The sequence below is a fragment of the Poecilia reticulata genome, linkage group LG17, assembly GCF_000633615.1.
Source record: "Poecilia reticulata strain Guanapo linkage group LG17, Guppy_female_1.0+MT, whole genome shotgun sequence".
Classification (NCBI taxonomy): Eukaryota; Metazoa; Chordata; class Actinopteri; order Cyprinodontiformes; family Poeciliidae; genus Poecilia; species Poecilia reticulata.
The window spans coordinates 10,524,858-10,544,656 of record NC_024347.1 but is presented as its reverse complement, the minus strand read 5'-3'; the positions used below and the strand labels follow the sequence as shown (position 1 = coordinate 10,544,656).

Below are 19,799 nucleotides of genomic sequence, written 5' to 3'. Positions count from 1 at the left end.
ACCCTCCTTCCCAGCTTCTCCTCCTCTCTCTCCTCTCCTTCTCCCACTCAATCGCAGGGCTGCGCTCAACGACTCGACACCGCCAACAGGGATGCAGCGAGGGCGCAGCGCAGCCTGAAAATGGCACCACCACGCGTCCCGTGGATCTATCCATCCCTTCCCCTGCTGTCCTCCCTTCTCCTCGTTTTCCACGCGTCTCCGCCGAGCACGGCCTTACGGAATTACCCGGAGAATGAAGGTGGGTGTGCGAGGCTTCGGGAAGGAGTTGAGTGGGGATGACTTGGGTGTTCGCGCGCCGTGTCGGCGGCGGATGGGAAGCCCCGTAATCCCGGCGGTCCCTCTTCCCGGGGAAGGACCGGAGCGCTGCGCGGCGCGGCGGCACAGACTCCCGTTAAGTGCTCGTCTCGGTTATAAATCATGCATTGAGAAGAAGCGGGGAGTGTTCGTCACGTTTCTCTTTCCCGAGCATGCTGACATTAAATTTGTATTGTATGTACAGTGAGAGACAGCTAGAGGATGACTGGAGACATTTCACTTTCTGACACCGAGAAAGGTTTTTTTTTTCTTTTTCTTAGCGTTACAAATCTTCCCCCGAGTTAACTTAATCATGATTATTCCAAACAACATTGACATATCTGCCAAAACATTTCTTAATTATTGATATCCTCATTTTAAAATACAGATAAATGATGATTTTCGTTTTCTTTTTTTTTCTTTTCTTTTTTGCTTCTCTTGCCTCAGTCTGCAAATGAGGAGCAGCAATTACATTAAATTTGTCACACGCTGCTGCTGAGCCTCTCCGGGTTATTGTATTAACATCGATGCTCAGCCTGAAATTAGCCAATACATTTACTCTCTAACTACTCTTGACTGCTTGTTGGAATGAAACATGGGAGCTGGGCTGTCTTCACGGGAAGCTGAACTAAATCCAGAAGTTATTTTCCTCGCACCCCCCCCAAAAAAACGTGACCCAAGTCTGTCAGTGAAGCTGCTTTCTTTTTTTTTTTCTTCTTTTTTTCTGGGTGACTTGATGGAAACTGGAAGAGACAGTCTGACTGAAGATGATACAGCTGTGAGTTGTCACTCTGTGAATCTTTTCATTTGATATTCTCTGAAATCTCCAGTTACTCTTGATCTGATTGCTCAACAAAGCGCTCCATCCCTGTGATACTTTCTTTTCTCAACCACACAGAAAACATAAACTCCAGGCTCACTCACAGATAGATGTCACAGTCAAGTGACTCACGTCGCACAGCGGAAGGTGTAATGGGACCTCCTGTCTCTGCCTGAGTTAACTGTATAAGATGTTTGTACATACGTTGTGCTGAACATATGTCACAGCCCGGAGCTCCGCACACAGAACAAAGACTCAGGAGGATGTGAAGGTACGGAGGAGGAGGAGGAGATGGASAAGGAGGAGGAGGAGGATGACACAACACGTGAAGGAGACTCTAAAACACTGCTGAAATATTAATTGAGACGAGCATGTATGATGAAACCAACTGGAAGCCAAAGGAAACTCCTGTTGATTTAGATAACAGCATTAAGCCATGTGTTTTGGTCTGTGTAGGCGTGGGCTTATTAAAGGTGACAGGGTTTGAAAATTCAATTTCAGAATTGCCCATGTTTTCTGTCCAAAGGTTTAGTTATAGTTTTCTTAGGTTTAATGGAGTGCAGGGTAATGGCAAAACAAGGTGGTGGCAGCATCATGGCRTGGAGGAGGCTTTTCCTTTAGCAAAACTACTAGTGATACAAAGAAGTTCATTCTTCTGGCCAGATATATTAACGATATACGGAGCATAAATGCATATAACATCTTTACAAAAACTGCATACAAGCATTATGGTATCATGCCTTGTGATTGAGATCATTTGCACACCCTGATATTTCAGTGATGACTGGAATTCAATACATTGTGCAGGTCTAGTTGCCAAGTTATGAGCATCATGTTTGTTAGGCAGTGGACAGCTGGCTGGCTACTGGAGCAGGTAGCCCAACTAATTAACAAGCTAATATAGATTCATAGCGTTTGGTGTTATTCTGTGGAGACCAGAATGACCAAAAGGTATCAAGTATTCTGCACATCAAGCACTTAAGAACTAGAGGAGTGGATTTTTATGTAAGGGGCAGTATTATGTATTTTCCATCCACGTAGTGCCATTGTGTAGCACAGTCAAGTAACTGTATTACTTTAGGTTGTTAGAAAGATGCAGCGTATGTCAAATACAACTTAGAAATTTGATGCGTTAAAAGTGACCTCCGCCTCTTTAAGAAAGTTATGCTTTTTCCGACATTCTGCCTTCAGCACGTCTTCACAACAGTGATTCTCATTATGCCATTTGCACCCGTTACTAGGAGCGTCGGACTGAGAAGTAGTTCTATGCTGGGTTCAGCAGATGCGCAGTTCCACCTGGTGTTTGCTAATTGCTGCTGCTGCCACTTGTCTGGAGGAGCACAGTGGGGGAGACATGAGGGAGGGGTGATCTGTGAGGCAGAGGCTCCAAGGAGGAGCTGCGTGGAAATAGGCGGAGCTTTGGGTGAGCAAACGTTTAGGCACTCGTGAGTGGTTGCCAAGGGAGATTCAATGGTTTCTCAAACACCCCTGAATGAATCAAAGGAACATGTCAGGTATGCTTTTGATGAGAGAATAATATAATATGATATGAAGCTAAAAAAAAAAAAAAAAAAGTTGATTTCACACAATACCACACTTTGAATTACTTTTTTTTTTAAAGGCTATGTATCAGTATCAAAATACCGTTAAATAAATATTATAGATAACCTTGATATGACTAATAGTAAATACAGTACATCAGTCTAAGACTGCACTTCTGCTTTTCTGTTTTAAATGAAAGCAGTTAGTTAGAGTCATATATTTTCTGTTAAAAGCTTTATGTTGATGCAATTTGACATTAGTGTTTTTACCCAGGAGCATCATACAGTGTGAAACCCAGCTCCTGATTTGGTCTGTGTGCGGTTCATGTTTCAGAATGACACATTTTGAGGTCGCTGGCAGGTTAAAGTTGCTTCACATTTTTGAAACATTTATCAAATGATGCAAGCAAGCTGGAGTATATATATAAATATATCAGTGTTTATCTGTTTGTGGTGTATTTGGTCAGTTCATGAGCTAAATTGCACCTTAAATCCCACAGCTCGTCTTGTGTTTGCAGAAGTGCTAGTGAAGCGAGCATTCATTTGGTCCTGCGGGAGAATAATTCAATAAAGCCCATTTTGGCTTCACCGTCTGGCCTCCCAGTTATTGCTGTGGCCACACCTTTATACCTTGTACCTCTCTCTCTCTCTCTCTGTGTGTGTATGTTTCACACTCATTCCTCTCGCTGTTTGTTGTATTCCAGCGAATCCTCCTTTTGAGTTTCTCTACTGGCAAAATGAGGTTATAAGAAGTGAGTAAGAAAAACGTACTCCCTTTGACTGAGTTGATAGCAGGAGCTCTATCAGAAAACTGTAGGGGTTTTAAAAGCTTCCTTTAGTGCCAGACATTGATCTGGTCCAAAACTGTTGACATTTACAAGGATGTTTAAAACTGAAGGTGGATTTGCTGCGACAGAATTGTTCCCGTGTAGGTACCACGGCACGCGGGAAGGGATCATTTCAGACGCTGAGAGAGGGAGTGATTTATGGAAGGTCTTAGTTATGAATGTTAAAAAGAAGAGGACATGATGACCCTGTGGCGCACCAGCAGAGGGAGCCCTAAACACCCTCCATCCGGACCCTGAGGGCTTACTGATGTAATTGGAGAGAGGACGCTCACAGGTCTTCCTTTTTTTCTAGGAGTGTCCTCATCTCTGGGTCCTCTTTACCTCAGCCTATAGCGCATTATTCTCTGGCAGTTTTGTTGCTTTTGTGCAGAATCATGTTCTTTTTTTTGCTTCATTTAACTGCTAAGCCCCAGACTCTAAGAAGGAGTTTGATTTCCTCTCGTGCAACTGAGCAGTGATGACTGTACACTAATTAAAAGCAAATGAATAATTTAATTGCTTATTTTGGATGTGCAAACATGAAACTGAATTAAAGAAAAGGAGGGTAGAGAAAAACAGCACAACACTTGAAAAAAAATGTTAGTCGCAATTTGGCAAAATACAGCTTTTCATTGAACTGGCCTCAGGGTGTGCAGGGAAATTGCTTTACTGCCTCTCAGGGTCAACGTGAGGGTGAGCAGTTTTAGTGCAACGGCAAGCATGCTTTATGTTAAGCCTCCCCTCGATTTTAGTCACACACACACACACGTACACACGCCCGCTGCGATTCACACAAGTTCCTGACTTGGGTATAATGTTGGGTCAAAGGTCTCATCTGCTTTAATTGCTTCAATCTATAATGGTTGCTTGTAGTTATCGGCAGAGCCATACCTCAGTGCGCGTGTGTGCGTCCGTGTGAGTGAGGCCGAGAGATGGCTCTGCTCCCATGTAACAGCCGTGACCTTGGACCAAACAGGATATAGATCTCCCCTCTCATCAGAGAGCAGCAGACTGGAGCAGAAAGCATGAGCATCCTCTCTTTTTTTTTATAACTTCTGCTCCAATTTCTCTCTAATCCCTTTTTTTATATAACTGCTCTTCTCTGTTTTCTGTTTTCAGCCCTCCCTTGTGCCCTCCATTTCTTACCTTGTAGTTGCTTTTATTCTCTTTGGTTGCCTTGCTACATTTATTGTGACTTCAGATGAGTAGTTGGGCAGAGCCGCCACATGGTACAGCTTCTGTAATGAGACTGATTGGTGTACTTAGAGATACACCAATCAATATTGTAGCCAATTTCTTTTTTTGTACCTGTGTGTTCGAGATAATGTAGATAAACGTATCTTAACTCTTACAATTTTTCTGTACCATTAGTAAGGAAAATAGCTATTGGTTATCTTTATAGAGTCTAGAAGTTGCAAGATAACATCACCACTTGTTTGTATAATTGGTCATCACTATTTCACACTAAGGTGTAGAAGAGTGCACAGTCCTGTTGTTGCCAACACTGTTGGCTTCAATCAGCAACATCTTGGGATAAATTCCAGCCTGAAACATTTCTGCATGAAGTTTGCATGTTCTTCCCTTGCATACATATTCTCTCTCTGGATACTCTTAGTTTCTCTTCAGGTCAATTAGTCTCTCTAAGCTTTACCAAGAATATGTGTATGCTTGCTCTCTTTGTTGCCCCTGTGATGGAAAAAAAAGCTATACATTTGTGGAAGTTGCTTTCTTGAGAAGTAGTTGTTGGAAGTCTAAATGCTTCCTCAAAGTTTTCCAGTACGATTCTCAATCTCTCTTTCTTTCTCTGAACCTAAATGAGCTGCAGATGCTTTGACCTACAGTTTCCTTTTAAATATCTTCTTGCACCCTAGAGCATTTTTCATCTCTTAATTTATTTTTAATCATCTCACCCAAATGGAAATCCACCAACTCTGAGTGTACCCTGCTTAGCAGTAGTGTCCATACTAAAGTGTGTTGTTTTTGCATGACCTGGCAATAGTTTGGATAGTGATCAGCTATTGATGTTACCTCTTGAATTTCTCATTGTTCAACTGATCCAAGCCAACTATTGAAACCACTTTGCTTCTCTGCAAAAGCCCCAAAACACATCCAGATGGATGTCTGTTCATAGGACACACATAAAGTCGGCATGGTGACTTTATGAGACCCAACGGAGGATGTGCAACAGATACATTTTATCACCTGAGACAAAACTGAATGCACCGACGAGTGTAGGTTAAGACGAGACCAAACCAGAACAACGCAGAAACAAAAGTGAGTTTGACATTTAAAGGACCAACACACAGACGGACAAGAATCTAAAGGACAAAGTAACCATGGGAAGCTTGCTAGCACGTAAACTGAATCCTGGTGTGCAGGAAGCACAGAGCTAGACCAGCTGGAAAACACAGACTCTGGGAGTCAAGCAAGGACACAAACAAAGAACTGTAAAAAACAAAACTAATGAAAAACAAAACACAGACAAGACAAGCAAATGAAAACAAGACGGGGAAGAAGATAAAAATAAAAAAAACAGCACAAACCCCCACAAACCGCAGAATCAAGGCACACATGCATAACTACACCCACTCATCCTGTTTTAATGTATGGCTGGGGGGCAGTTAGGTGGTCAGAGAACAGTGTCACATAGTCCGGGGGCTGACTGATAGATGGGGTTATAAATATGAGCCGGTGACAGAAAATGATTCTGCCACGAGGGCTTCGCCTCATCATGGATTCATTGTGCGTTTGGGAGCGTGTGTGTGCGTGTGTGTGTGTGCTTCTGGGCGGTACGGTGTGGAGCTGAGGGGGCACAAATCAAACGAGAGAAGGACAAGAAGAACAAAGACTGACAGGTAGCCCAAGATAAAATAAACAGCTCAGCTTCCATACTGAGCCTTTGTGTTGTCGTGCTGGGCACAAGTTTTTTTTCACCGCGGTGGTTTGAATGCGAGGATGCGTGAGCATCCGCAGCAGCATTCTTGGTAAGCATTTYCTGGTAATGCTTTATATGACATTACCATCAAATATATTCTTTAATCCAGACAACAAAGCACGAAACATAATCAACTCATTGAATTAACACATCAAATAGCTCCTTGTGGTTTTATGTGCGGTTTATGGTGCTCAAACTCGTTGTTGCTGTGAAATAACGGGACCGAATTTGGTTCGGCACATAAAACACTCCCCATAAAATGTATATTGTAAAGATGCAACAAGTCACGCTCATTAGGACAGATTGAGGCGGCAGAGTAGCAGTTGAACTTTGTTTTAATGGTAATGAAGGGGGTAGTACCAGATTTCCTTTCAGGAACTGGAATATAGCGACCAACTTGACTGGTTCATGTTTCGTTGCAAACGACAAACAAGCTATTAAATTTATTCTCCGTGTTTATGCAGGCATTAGCTACTATTCAGAGCCATTTGGGTCGTTCAGAATGGAGCTCAAAAAGTGAATGGCTCAGAATTTCAATTTGTCTGATCATTTGCCATATATAAGCGGTGTTTTCGTCACTTTTCTGAGATAGATGAATTTTTCCAGATTAAGAGGAAATGTGTACTAAACCTTTGTTTCTGAACCTGAAAAGTAAATCTCTTTTGGCTACCTTATTAAAAGCATGAAATGTGATGTATTGAGTAAGTGATCATTTAGAATTTAATGACTATCTTACAAACATAGGAATAGAAAGTTCCCATGACTGTGACTACAGTCATAGGAAAAGTGTACCTAGTGACTCATTAGTCAGTAACCGCCTTCACCTTGATGGTGCTATTTTCCATTTAACTTCATCAGTTTCTTACAGTGTTGTGGTGGGCATTTTACCCACATCTCATTACAGACTCGCTTTATTTATATCCTTGAGGTTTGTGGGTGTTTGTTGATGCATAGCTATTATAAAGTCCCAACCTCAACCATTTCAATAGGTTGAGGTCTGGGCCCACCCCAGTTGGCTTTTTTTTTTGCTTTTCATTCATGTCATTGTAGATTTACGGTTGTGTTTTGGTTCTTTTCCATGACTCACAATCTAGCCCACATCATCACTCCTACCTCACCATGCTGCACAGTTGGTATGAGCTGTTTGTGCTGATRTGCTGCACATGCTTGGTTTTGGCTTTGTGTGGAGATGTGCCTTGTGGCCAAGCATCTCCACTTTGGTACTCTGCTGAAACGACACGGTTCCAAAAGCTTTTGGCTCATTTTGATGCAAACCTAAATGATGCTGTCATGATCTTTTTAGAGAGAAGAGAWCTCATATTTCTCCCGTCTTTCCTGCTGTCTTGATCTTAGCAAATTAACAGGTAGTGACTACGGCGCCAGTTGTAATGTGTTTTTCCTGCCATTTTTATATAAACATTGTTTCAGAGACTGTCTTTACTTCAAATCAGTGTTCTTATTCAATMATTTTCTGTGTGAAATGTTTGCCGTTGTTGGAACACACTTGGTCAGATTGACCTTTTCATGTAAAAAAAAAAAAAAAGCTATTTCATTGAATTAAGTAGTGAATCGCTTTAGCTTTAACTTAAAGTACCACTTCAGTTCTCACAGTAAGGGGGCTCGTGTATGTCTTGACAGTTCGTAAGGTTGAATGATTCCTGTAGGATGCAGAGTTCATTAATGTCAGAGAAGCCCTTCTGCCATTTTCTGGTGCCTGATGGCTGTGCTGAGGTTTGGGTGTAAGTGGGCTGCCACCTCTTCACCATCAGCACGTTTACTGACCCCTTCCCCCTCTCTCTGAACAAGCCCTTAACTGCTACTCCAATCACTGATCACTGGGCCTTGACCACTGTCAAGCTTGTCCTCTTCTCTTTCTTTTCCCCCTCGCTCCCTCTCCAACTAGCCCTGAACATTTTTGCTAGAATAAAATGTTGTTTACTTCCTTCTTTCCCATCCTTCTGTTATTCTCATGTTTGCTCTGCAGGCTTGTTTTGTGCTGYGCCTGTGAGTGATGGCGTAGCGTTCAGCTTCAGATTTAGGTTATAGGTATAGTCTGTCTGCTAGAAAATCTCAAGCAGCGAAAAAAGACTAGATTTTTATCATTTAATTACAATTGAAAATGGTTTTGTGATCTGAAAACTTCATTTATTTGCATTTAATTTATTAAAAGTTTTATCAAACACCATGTAATCCACTCAAGTTAGTCACAACTTTAGCAAGCATTTAATTATTTACATGTATTTAGTATTTTATTCTGTGACAGACTGGTGACCTGTTCAGGGTGACCCCGCCTCTCGCCCGGAACGTTAGCTGGAGATGGGCACCAGCAACCCTCTAAGGGACAAGGGTGTATAGAAAATGGATGGATGGATGGATGGATGKACAGTATTTTATTTCTATTTATTGTGTTGCACATGCATGTTCTGCATGAGAAAATATCTCCACAAAATAGTTGATTGATGGAACAATCGACTGATTGAATCAAAATGCCCATCCACGATTAATGTATTAAGTAAACTGGAGTTTCACAATAAAACCTCTCACGTGCCCTGCCTATTATTATTATGGAGACATTTATTGCATCTTTACTATAAAGAACAACACGGTTTAAATTTAAAAGTCCAAATTATTTTTGTCCCCYGTTTTTCCATGGCTGCTCTTTCACACACAGGCAGCGAGAAGTCGCTTCTGCTCGTAATATATATAATATCACATTGATTAGCTATTYAGAAAGAGTAGAAAACATTATTTTGAATGTTGTTTAATGAAGTTCTTAAAGCGAAATCGTAATCTGCTAAAATCATTTTCGGAARCTCTTAACCAGAAATTCCTAGTTATCCACAAACCTTTGAACTGCACCTCTTAAAAGTATAAATGTTACCCCTTAGATTTGCATGCTTTTCTATAATTGCTACTTTTGAGATGAGGTGCAGGTCACAAAGTCTCATCATTTTTGAACTGATGTGAGCATCCACAACAGAAGCCGGCCTAAGCACACTTTTATGTGTCATGTGATTTCTTCTTTGCCTCTAACACTGCAGCCAACTCCAGAGACTCCAGGCCAATTTACCCTCCTGTGACCAACCACTGTGTGACAGCTCTCTGTGCGCGAGTGTGTATGCTCTTTCTGTCAGACGGAATGTCTCGAGACAGAGAACAAAAAAGGTCAAGAAGAGCAGAAAAGAAAAAAAAAATGCACATTTGAAGTAAACGACAGAGGCATTCCTAAACCATTAGCTCTGAATTACCTACGCCACCTCTTATTCTCTTGCTCTCRGCTCTCAATAGCTGTTTAATTCAGCTGAGCAGAGCGTGCCACAGCATCTTGTTTGTACAGCAACTTGTTTCTGAATCCTCCAGGTTTCTTTGTGCGTGCTGCTCKTGTGCTTTGTTTTGTGCGCTTGTTGCTCTGCGCYCTTGATGAGTCGTGGACGTACAGAGGGAAGAAGCTTATTAAGGAAAAAAACAAGTGTCTGGATCTGACTGGGTGTCAGAGTTCAACATTGTACGCATTCAACAAGCATGCACAGGCGAACCGAAAGACCCAATCTCCCCCCCGCCGCCTCCCCACATACTCCGGAGCCTCTTCAAGCGACAAACTAGTGCAGTGCTCCTGTCATTGTCTGTAAGAATATCCTCCTTTCAGTCCCTGCTAGCGCTGTCAGCAACACAGGCTAATATGCCTTCTGCTGCAGTGGAGCTCCAATGGTGCAAGCTTTTCATGTGAGAAATATTCCAGAGTTTTTACTTTTGCAGATCTGAAGTGAATAAATTGAAGGTTGGCAAGAAATGTAGACGGCCACATCCCTGTTAATTTTACTGTACCCTTTACCTCCGTCAAGCCAGCTGTCTAGAGTACTTTAACATCACTTCATGATGTTAAAACAAATGTGATTTGGGCAAAGACAGGAGCATATAAACAGGGTGGGTGGATGAGGGAGTTCTTTGTGGATGTGGTTTGGCCCGGGGCGTCCCACAGATGTTTGGTCAGATTAGGATCTGTAATGTTTGGAACCGAGTTAAATGCCCAAAAGATCTATTTCGTGTTCCCAAGAAGTTTTCTTTTTTTTCTTTTTTGTTTTGGGCGGTGGTACATTTTCGTGGTGATGCTCTTTTGTAATTTGATGAAAGGTGTCTCTAAAAGYGGCATTCTTTGAAAGTAAGGATGTTTAATGTGCTCCAGATAATTACATTTTCAGTCAGTCAAGTACTCGACTAAACTCTGCTTGCGATCTCCGTTTACTGTCTATCATTTAAAGTCAGGCACACTACAAAAAAGGAATGCGTCTAGATTTAGCAATTCTTTAGAATCAGGGTGCATTGTTGTATGTGCTGCTTGAAAAACTGTAAATGCACTGCTGGTGATCTGTCTGATTAACCCTGTGCTGAGGCACTATACTAAATCTATCCTTCAGAATCTTTTGTTTATAAAATGGAAATCGGAACACAATCATAATTATGATGTCCATTATGTTATACCAATATATACTGTCACTGTACTGCCCTCCTAATTATTGAGCTTATAGGCATATAGGCATATGTGATGATTGTGTTTACTTAAAAGCGGTGTTGGCTTGGTGGTTTCCATGATCTTATGACTCAGAATATTAGGGAACATAAACTCCTGATTCAGTAATGCCTTGTTGAAAGTGCTGAACGCTTCTCTGCAGACTATTGCAAATGACACAGCTTGACTAGTGCTATTTTTACCTGTTAGCTGGCTAGCACTGTTTTAATGCATATAATATGTCCCATTCATTTTGCTTCATATGCAGCTGAAATATTCTCACATCTAATGTCTCTCTGTTTGCATCCATTTGTTTGTTTTACCCCATTAATAACGGTCAATGACTTACACAAATAAGCAGTTGTCAGAAACATGAATGCATTTTTTTTTAGATTTTATATACCTGAAAGAAATKGCTTTTTATTCAGTCTTCTGATGTAATCTACCATCTGGTGTGAAGTAATTTATCTGATAACAGGAGCCAATTGTTGAACCAGATGTTTGCAAGTGTAATCTTGCTATTTAAGGGAAAAAAATTAAAGGTGATATTCTGTCTAAACAGAGCTTTTATCTTCTGCTCTGATGTTGTAAGTCAGCCAGCTATGATTCAGAAACGATCATTTATGCATGCAAGGTAAAACCTAATTGAATTTTCCTCAGCAGAATCAGCTTTCATGCTCAGTAATCTGCACCCGTCTAACAGTTATGTAAATAGACGTAATATTTCTCTGCACAATTCTTGTTATAATTGATTTTAATTTTCCTAATTTAGTCCAGGCCAAATTGAAATGAATTTAACTTTTTTTTTTCTTCATAGAGTTTCACAAAAATCATAGAGAATAGATAGTGGGAAAGCTTTGAAAAATGTGGTGAATCAAAGCAGAAGCAGGATTAGACTTTAATTTTTGCCAATTAAATTATTCATACATAGAATTAGTTTGCAAAAGGCTCAAAGTTATTTTTTCTTTTCTCTGAAATCAATCTGGATTCTGTTTTCTTGCAAAAGARGCAGTTTGGAAATGAAATGAGTGTCATTACTGCAAAAAAGAAAACTTCCCACACACTTAAAAAGCCAATCATAATTCCAATAAAAAAAATTGGATGTATAAAAATTCTCTTCATAAAATATGAAGAGAACAAATGTCTTGAATACATCTTTTTAAAAATGGGACTTAAAATGCTTGATGAAGACTGTGGAATAGTAAAGTTTCTGACTGGCAAATATCTATGTGCAGCCGCTTTCTCTGCATGTTATTTTACTGTAACACATTTCCAGCATGCTGAGATTTTATTAAACTTACTCGAAAACGTTCATTTCTTTGTCAAAGAAAAAAAAAGGTTTATTTTGACAAAAACATCACATATAGTATAAGTCATCTTGAGATTGGAGGAATAAGCTGCAGTGCCCGGCTTCAATAAGAGTAGATGAAGAAAAGATGAGTGCACAGTGAAAGAGCTCAAGGACTGATTGAGAGCCTCTRGTGGTTTGTGGATGAGTGGGGAGCAGTCTGATGAAAAGACAGCAAGTGTAGCTRTCTTGGTAGGATGCCCATTTATTCCTAAAGTTCAGAGCTCAAGTCCTCCCACTCCTTCATCCTGTTCTCCATCCGCTCATTTGTTGCCCTGACAACACTTGCACCTGTTGAACTGCCCTCTCACTGGAGAGGAGGAAGGGGGAAAGGTTTGCGTGTGTGTCGTGGGAATATTTGGAGACATTAAAAGTGTATCTGTCCGTCTACTGGTACAGTTACTCAGCAGAGTTTAGGTGCTGATAGAGATGTGGAATTGTGTTTTAAGGTGGCAGAAATGGTGCAAAGAAAAAAAAACAAAACTATAAAGTAGCTAAATTCCATGAAAGCAGACAAAGACAGATGATTTTGAAGTGTTTTATTACCTGATATCAGATCAGGATGTCAAATCATTGAACTACCTTTGAGTAAGGGATTTGTCCGTTGATAAAGACTTCCTGGAGATTGCTCCACAGGTTGACATTAATTGGTGTTATTATTGCCAATCATGGTGTTAGTTCCAGTGACTGGCTAATTATTAGATTTTTAGTGCATGTGTGTGTCTGTCTGCGGATATATACACGCCACAAACAAACACGGCATGTTTCAAGTTTTTAATATCACTAGCTTTCCTATTTTGACTACAAAAGAATCTACTGGTTTTGTTAAGTTTAGGACATAAAATATTATATATGGGAATCAGCGTTTGTTAGAGGAAATCTAGATTCTTTGATAACACGAAAATAGCAACAGATTCTATGACATTCAGTGAATAATGAAAATTATAGAAGAAATAATATTTGATGTTAATAGCTTTGTTGTCTTGGATTGTGTTCATTTGCAGTGAATGTTAAATAGAAATTGAACAGGTGCATGTCAAATTATTACCAAAGCACAACTTTTGTGTTTCTGACAAACAAACCTGAGACTCTGTGGAAGTGAAATCCACAAGTTTTGTTATTTGTTATTTGAAAAAAACCCCACCATAAATATGAACATCAGGCTCCATACCAATGGAAATAATTACACTCATGCCATTTGCAAAACACCCACTACTGTGTTGCAGTTTATCTCAAAATGAATGATCAGCAACTCGTTTATATTTCCTTTTAAATTCTTCTGTTTGCAGAAGATTTTCACTGCAGGACCTTGATTACTCGGAGCTCTGATTAGCATTTTCTTGAAGAAAAAAAAAAACAAGTTTTATTAAAGAAGGAGAAACTCAAAGAAAGAAAAAACTTTGCATAATGAACATAGTGGAACTTCTTTAAACTCTTACACTTCTACATTTTTTTTTCTTTCTGGTGTAAATGTTTTTGTGGCACCCTTTATTAATTAGTAGCTGGACAGAAAGAAGGGCAGAGAGAGAAGGAGAAGAAATGCAGGAAATGGTCCAGAGATGGGAATCGAACCGAGGTTAACTCTCCCGCCGAGCCACCTGGTGACCCACATCTACCTGCTTTACGTTAACTGTCATGGATTTAAGCTGATAAGATCTGATGAACTCATTATGTAGTCACTTATTGTGCTCACTGCCGAGGCTGTGCGGTGGTCTCATTGAGCGGTCTTTGTCTTTGTGGCCCTGGCACCGTCCTAAGGTGTGTGTTTGTCTTGTTTTGTGAGTGTGTGCTTGTGTGTGCGTGTGGCTGATTGTGTGTAAGCGTCCCGGCTCTTTTGTGTGCCAGTCTGGCTGTTGGCAGCTTTGTTTGATTTCTGGCGTGTGGATTGCAGCTTCTCGTGGCCCAGCTGAAGCCATGGACGGGGTCCAACGAGAGAGAGAGGCAGGAGAGACGTCGAGTGGAGAGAAAGAGGGAACAAGGAAAATAAAACACGGGAGACACAGACACCCCAGAGAGAGGAAACGGCACTGAGGAGATATAAAAGAAAAAAAAATAGACACAGAGAGAGATGAGGAGACAAAAAAAAGACACTTGGATGTTGAGGTTTCAGAATTTTAGAGTGTCGTCTGTAGAGGAATTTGTAATTCAAAGGTTCACACCGTCCACCCCCACTTTCTCCTCATCTTTCACTTCCAGAATGTAAACCTCACAGTTTGATGCTGAAAATCGATGAGACAGCTTGTCTCTCTGTAACCAAACAGCCTTCGCAGTAATCAGGTCACATGTGTATATCCACGGAGCCGAGCGTTTAGTTCCTCTGGTAAGAGCCTGGGAAAGCAAAGGTAATGTTTGTCCATGACTCACGTTTTTTTTACTCTTATGCCTTCGCAGAGCAGCAGCGTTCGAAAGAAGCTGCAGCGTGGGTGTAATAAGTCATATTAGGCTGCTAATCAAGCTGGGGATTTGATTTCACAAAACATGTCTTGGAGTGAGTCATTATGTTTTAGATTATTAAAAAGAGAACCATGGATTAGTTTGTTGCAGATTTATGATGTATATGCTGCTAACCTTTTCGCTGCCTAAGCTAACTAGACATTTTAGGCTTATTGTTTGCCAAAGTCTCGCCTCTCACAACGTGTAAACATTTGCCCAATTTTTTCATAAATAGCTTCTTGCATCACCATTATTCCTCCTCCGACTTTATTTCTTCACACCTCCCTGTCAGAGATGACAACACAGCTTTGTAGTATTTTCTTAATATTTTAAAAAAGAAAAATTATTTCGATTTTTGAGTGTTGTTGCTGAAAATAGTTCGACTCCGATATCCGTCTTATCTTTAGTGATTTTCACTGCTTCCACTGCTGCCCAGGTTCACATTTCCTATTAAACCAATTCCCTATTCAACACATGGAACAAAGGTGAAGTAATCAGATTACACGGCAATAGACAGCGAGATTTATGATTGTCAAACTTAAACACAATACAGGCTTTACATTTTTCTCTCATCTTTTCAACACGCAAACGCATACAGGACACACACACAGGCTATTTGCATACTGGCTGTGTCAGCAGACTTGAAACCATAGGTTATACATTATTGATGAGTCTAGACATTGATTGCAACTAATAAGTGCTATTGACGATAAGTGTGAAGAGTGGAGAAAAAGTGTTTATGTGTAGCTTTATGTAAGGATGCAGTTTGGCAAAGGGCTGCAAAATGGCTTTTGAATATGCAACGACATTAGTAGCAATTTAGATTTAGCAAGAGGCTCTAAGTTCTTTTTGGAAGCTTTGCACTTTGGTCGAAGGTGCAGATTATCTGGATTTTATTTCCAAAAGGTTTGTTTATTATGTCCACAAACCAGTTTGGTGAGTAGGGGTCACACGTCTTCACGTTTTAAGTCAAGGTCAACAGGTCAAGTTGACTTTGAAGAGTCACTGTGACATCATTGAAGTGCAGGAGAGACGGCTTCAAAGCAACTCACAGGTTTTATTACCCATTTACAGCAAACATTTAAAGAATGACATCTTACACCAGAGTCTATTATGAAGTGTAAAAAGAGCAAAAAACAGAACATCATCTGCCACCATGGAATGAAAAGTTGCAGAAAGTCAAGTCTGACTTTTTTTTCTCAAACATCGACTGGTAACGGTCGAGTATATGGTCGTTTTGAACAACGGCACCAAAGAGTCAAATTATTACAATGATGCTGGAACATTATAAACTAGTCACATTTGATTAGTTAAACTGAGTGCATCAACCTGCTGCCGTTTGCAAAATCTTGTCAGTGTTTTTGTATGAGTGTAAAGCGTGCACAAATAACTTGCGGCACAATATTTCGATAGCATTTGCCAGGGTTTGCAGTTCCCGTTTTGTAATTTAGCCCACCCAGTTCCTCATTTTTAATCATCTTGGAAAAATCCATTTTGTCACACGACTACAACTCGTCTACATGAAGTGTAAAAAGTCAGTGAAGAGCAAAATATCGACTAGTCCAAAAGTTGAAAAGGTAATGCTACCCTTGTTGGTGTATTAAAACAAATCTGTAATAAGTTGAAGTTATACATTAACAACATGCTTTGGAAAGAGGTGAGTGTTTCTAGTATGAACAATAAACATATTTGTGTGTGGAAGCACAACACACTGCTATACAGTAGATTTAAGCTATAAACTAAATGGTTGTTGTAGCAAGTGTTAAACTACACTGTACTATGACATGTATAAAATCACTCTGTGGATTTAATCCAACTCAACACTCAGTCAGGTTTTTTAAAATCCTGCGTTAACTTGCAGAAGTCATGTTGCCAACGACTCATCAGATTTGGGACTGTAAGTTAGTACCAGTGAGAGGTCGTCTTTTGAAATGTTCTCATTTTGAATAATTAATTGTGTCTGTAAGTGTGAATGCATAGTTTTGGGGTTTTTTTCTAAGTGTCTATCTGTGCTACATCATTTATCATTTAGCTGAAGCACCGTCTTCCAAGACACAAAGGTTTGTTTCACGGGATAGTAAAGCAGGCCAGTTCAGTTCTCTAAAGTCCAGGTAGTTGCCTTCCAGTAGTTTTTTGTAAATAACTTTGTTGCCTTTTAAGCAAGTAAAGTATTTCATCTGTTTTACACCGTTTAGCCCGACACAGTGAACGGAGACATGAGAAAATAATAAATTAGTTTGTTTCAACCAGCCCAAATGTCGAAAAGAACAACATATTTACCGGCAGAGCCAGACAGCTGCGAAGACTTGATGAATGAAAGATTTAAACAGGCTCAATTGCTTATCAAAACCGTTGTCAAAACAATGACTCAAGTTCATGTAAGTAGACTCGACACATCTAGTCTACAACAATCTTTTTTACATGCAATGTGATACATCGGATCCTGTTTTACATCAGAACAACAAGATGCACTTTGGCTGCACTGAGGAAATCTAGCATATATTGTAAATCAGTTGAAGTAAATGTTTTGAAAAAAAAAAAAAAAAGGTAGTCTTAAACACCTTTGTTTCAAGAGCGTTGTAATCTGTGAAAGCGGTTAAAACGGCATCATGACACCGCACTGACGAGCCTTAATCTCTTTTCTGTCTATCCCTGATAGATGATTATACTGGGGAGTATGTAGCTCACCGCTCCGTTTTAAAATCATATATGATTACACTATTATGTTCTGCTTCAGCATGGCACTCTAAAGCCCTGGATCTCTAGGAAAACACTCTAAAGAGTCTTTAGCTGCCCTAAATACACGCGCAGGCTGGAGGTCTACCCTGACCTTTCGCTGCACAGCACCTCTCCTCTGCTCTGTCGGTCTCATCCCTCTCATTTAATCCATCGGCTCAGCTCCGCTGGGCAACGTCTCTGTCTGCTTCATTATACAATGCGTACAATTATATTGCTTGACTGCGATGTGCGAGCGTGTGCGTAGACACAGACTAGGTGAACTATCACACGCACAGAATTCACATACGCTCACATCTCCACAGCATGGCAGCCCACCCTGCTGTCATGGGGTGTTGGGTTGGGGAAAAAAAAAAAGGCTGTCTGATGAACAGCATGAAAACCAGAAGCAGAGAGGGACAGAAAGTAGAAAAAAATACATCAGCAGTACAGGCACTTTTAATTCTCTAAGAGCACTTCGTCACATTCGCAAAAGTGTAATGCATTTAGATTATTGCTTCTCATAAAACGAAACATTTTCGTTTTAAATGTTTACTACCTTAAACTGCACCAAGTCTTTGGCTCACGAATTTGATCAGTGATCTGGGGGCTGAAGGTATTAACCTTAAGATTTTTAATATAGAACATGCAACCTGGCAGAAAACACGATGCGTTTGACAGAGGAAAAAAACTGAAGGAAGAGAAGCGGCGGTCTCTGCAGATGGATGCCCATTAATTATTGATGGTCAGAGGTGCTGATTAGGTGCCGAGTGAGTCAGTCCTGAATAAATCCCCTCACCTAAATGGGTAAGAACTAGTCGCATGTACTGGCCTTGAACTTTACTCGACAATTTGTCTAGGTTTTCATTGCGCCTCCTGCGGGTCTTTGTGGTGCTTTGTTGACTCATTTTTTTTTTTTACCTTATTCACTGTGCATTCATTAGTCTCTTGAGCGTAGTTACAGAGGATTTAACTGTGTTCAAAATTAATTTTAAATGAAAAAAGTTTCTACGCGAGCTAAATGATTTACTTTGCCTTGAAAAACATTTTTGTACACGAGTACTTCACAAAATCAATTTCAATAATAGTCCAAATTAATTTGGGTTAATACCAAATGCAGTGTTCACAGGAATATATCTTTATTTTTAAAATTTTTATATCTGTGCTTGGTCTTGCTGCTTATGAGTTTTGTTTTTCCAATGTCTAAAGGCAAGAAATATGGAAATAAAAAAAGGAGTACAAGGTAGCTCAGGGCTTTATCAATACATAACACAATGGAAACTTGTGGTAGGGTGAGGTTTCACTTCTTACTGAAATGTCATTCCAAAGCCACCATATGGAATAATAAACTAGTTAAGCTGTAACAAGATCTACTTTGGCCCTAAAAGTCACGTCAAGTTAATGCTACACATGTAGAAGTTAAGAGTGAAGCCGATGGACTGATTATCAAAAAAGGTAGTCATCTGCTCTCTCCTTCAATTGGCTCGTTAAAATATGAAAACAGTCACAGCTGCTCCTAATTATCTCACCTGCAAGAAGAAGGAATTTTTGGAGTCAGTGAATTTTGATTTGATAGGACACTTGACAGACATTATGTGCTGACAAAGGAAAAAGAAGAAGTAATGTCTGTGGCAAATTAATGCAGTTTCTTTTTTTAAGTGCTAAACTTTATGCTCACAAACGACTGCTGGGCTAATCTGGATGCTAGCTCCTGTGGAGTTGTCCTTCATAGCGTTGCTCCCCCTCTTGAAGCTACTAATTTGAGCATTTTCATATCCACAGGGATCATCAGGATATGGTAGTAATTTTGTAGAAATGCTCGACTCCAAAGACTCTCAAAAAATGCATTTTAAAATAATTAATATGCTTTGAAACATAATTGAAAGTCAATTTGTGATTTATTCATGTTTTACACTTTGAAGATTTGCATCCTTTCTGGCTCTAAGACATGACATTACCTTTTTAAGTGGAAAAACATTGTTTTGTCTCTGTGATGCTCTCATAGACTATATTTGTTTCCCCCTTACATCTTTATTTTTGAAGTTAAAATTACAAACCAAAACTGATTGTGATTCCAGTGTTAAAACACTCCAAAGCAACACATGACGCATTGCGTGACTCATGAAGACATTTTTAAGAGCATTTATGTGGTTGTTTTTAGTTGAACATATTTGAAAGAAACACAAAATATCTAGTTGTTTTTTTCTTGGACATTAACAACTAATGTTTTTGCTTTTTCCCCCCTCCCTTCTGTTGTTGCAGTTACTTTATTAGACTCCATGTCGGCACTGGCCGACCTCGGCTGGGAGGCTTACCCTAATGAAGGGGTGAGTATCTGCTCTACACACACAAACTATTTTTATGCTGATGCTGCCACCA

General features: G+C 40.0%; 1 protein-coding gene across 1 annotated transcript in view; it reads left to right on the top strand.

Annotated features, from left to right (window-relative positions):
* The first annotated feature begins 36 nt into the window (after nt 1-36).
* epha4b (eph receptor A4b) overlaps nt 37-19,799 on the top strand; it is a 96,523-nt gene continuing 76,760 nt past the window's right edge. Inside the window, exons 1-2 of the mRNA XM_008433614.2 lie at nt 37-238; nt 19,683-19,747. Coding sequence (XP_008431836.1) covers nt 121-238; nt 19,683-19,747 — 183 coding nt within the window. The 5' untranslated portion in view covers nt 37-120. The remainder of the gene's footprint in view (nt 239-19,682; nt 19,748-19,799) is intronic.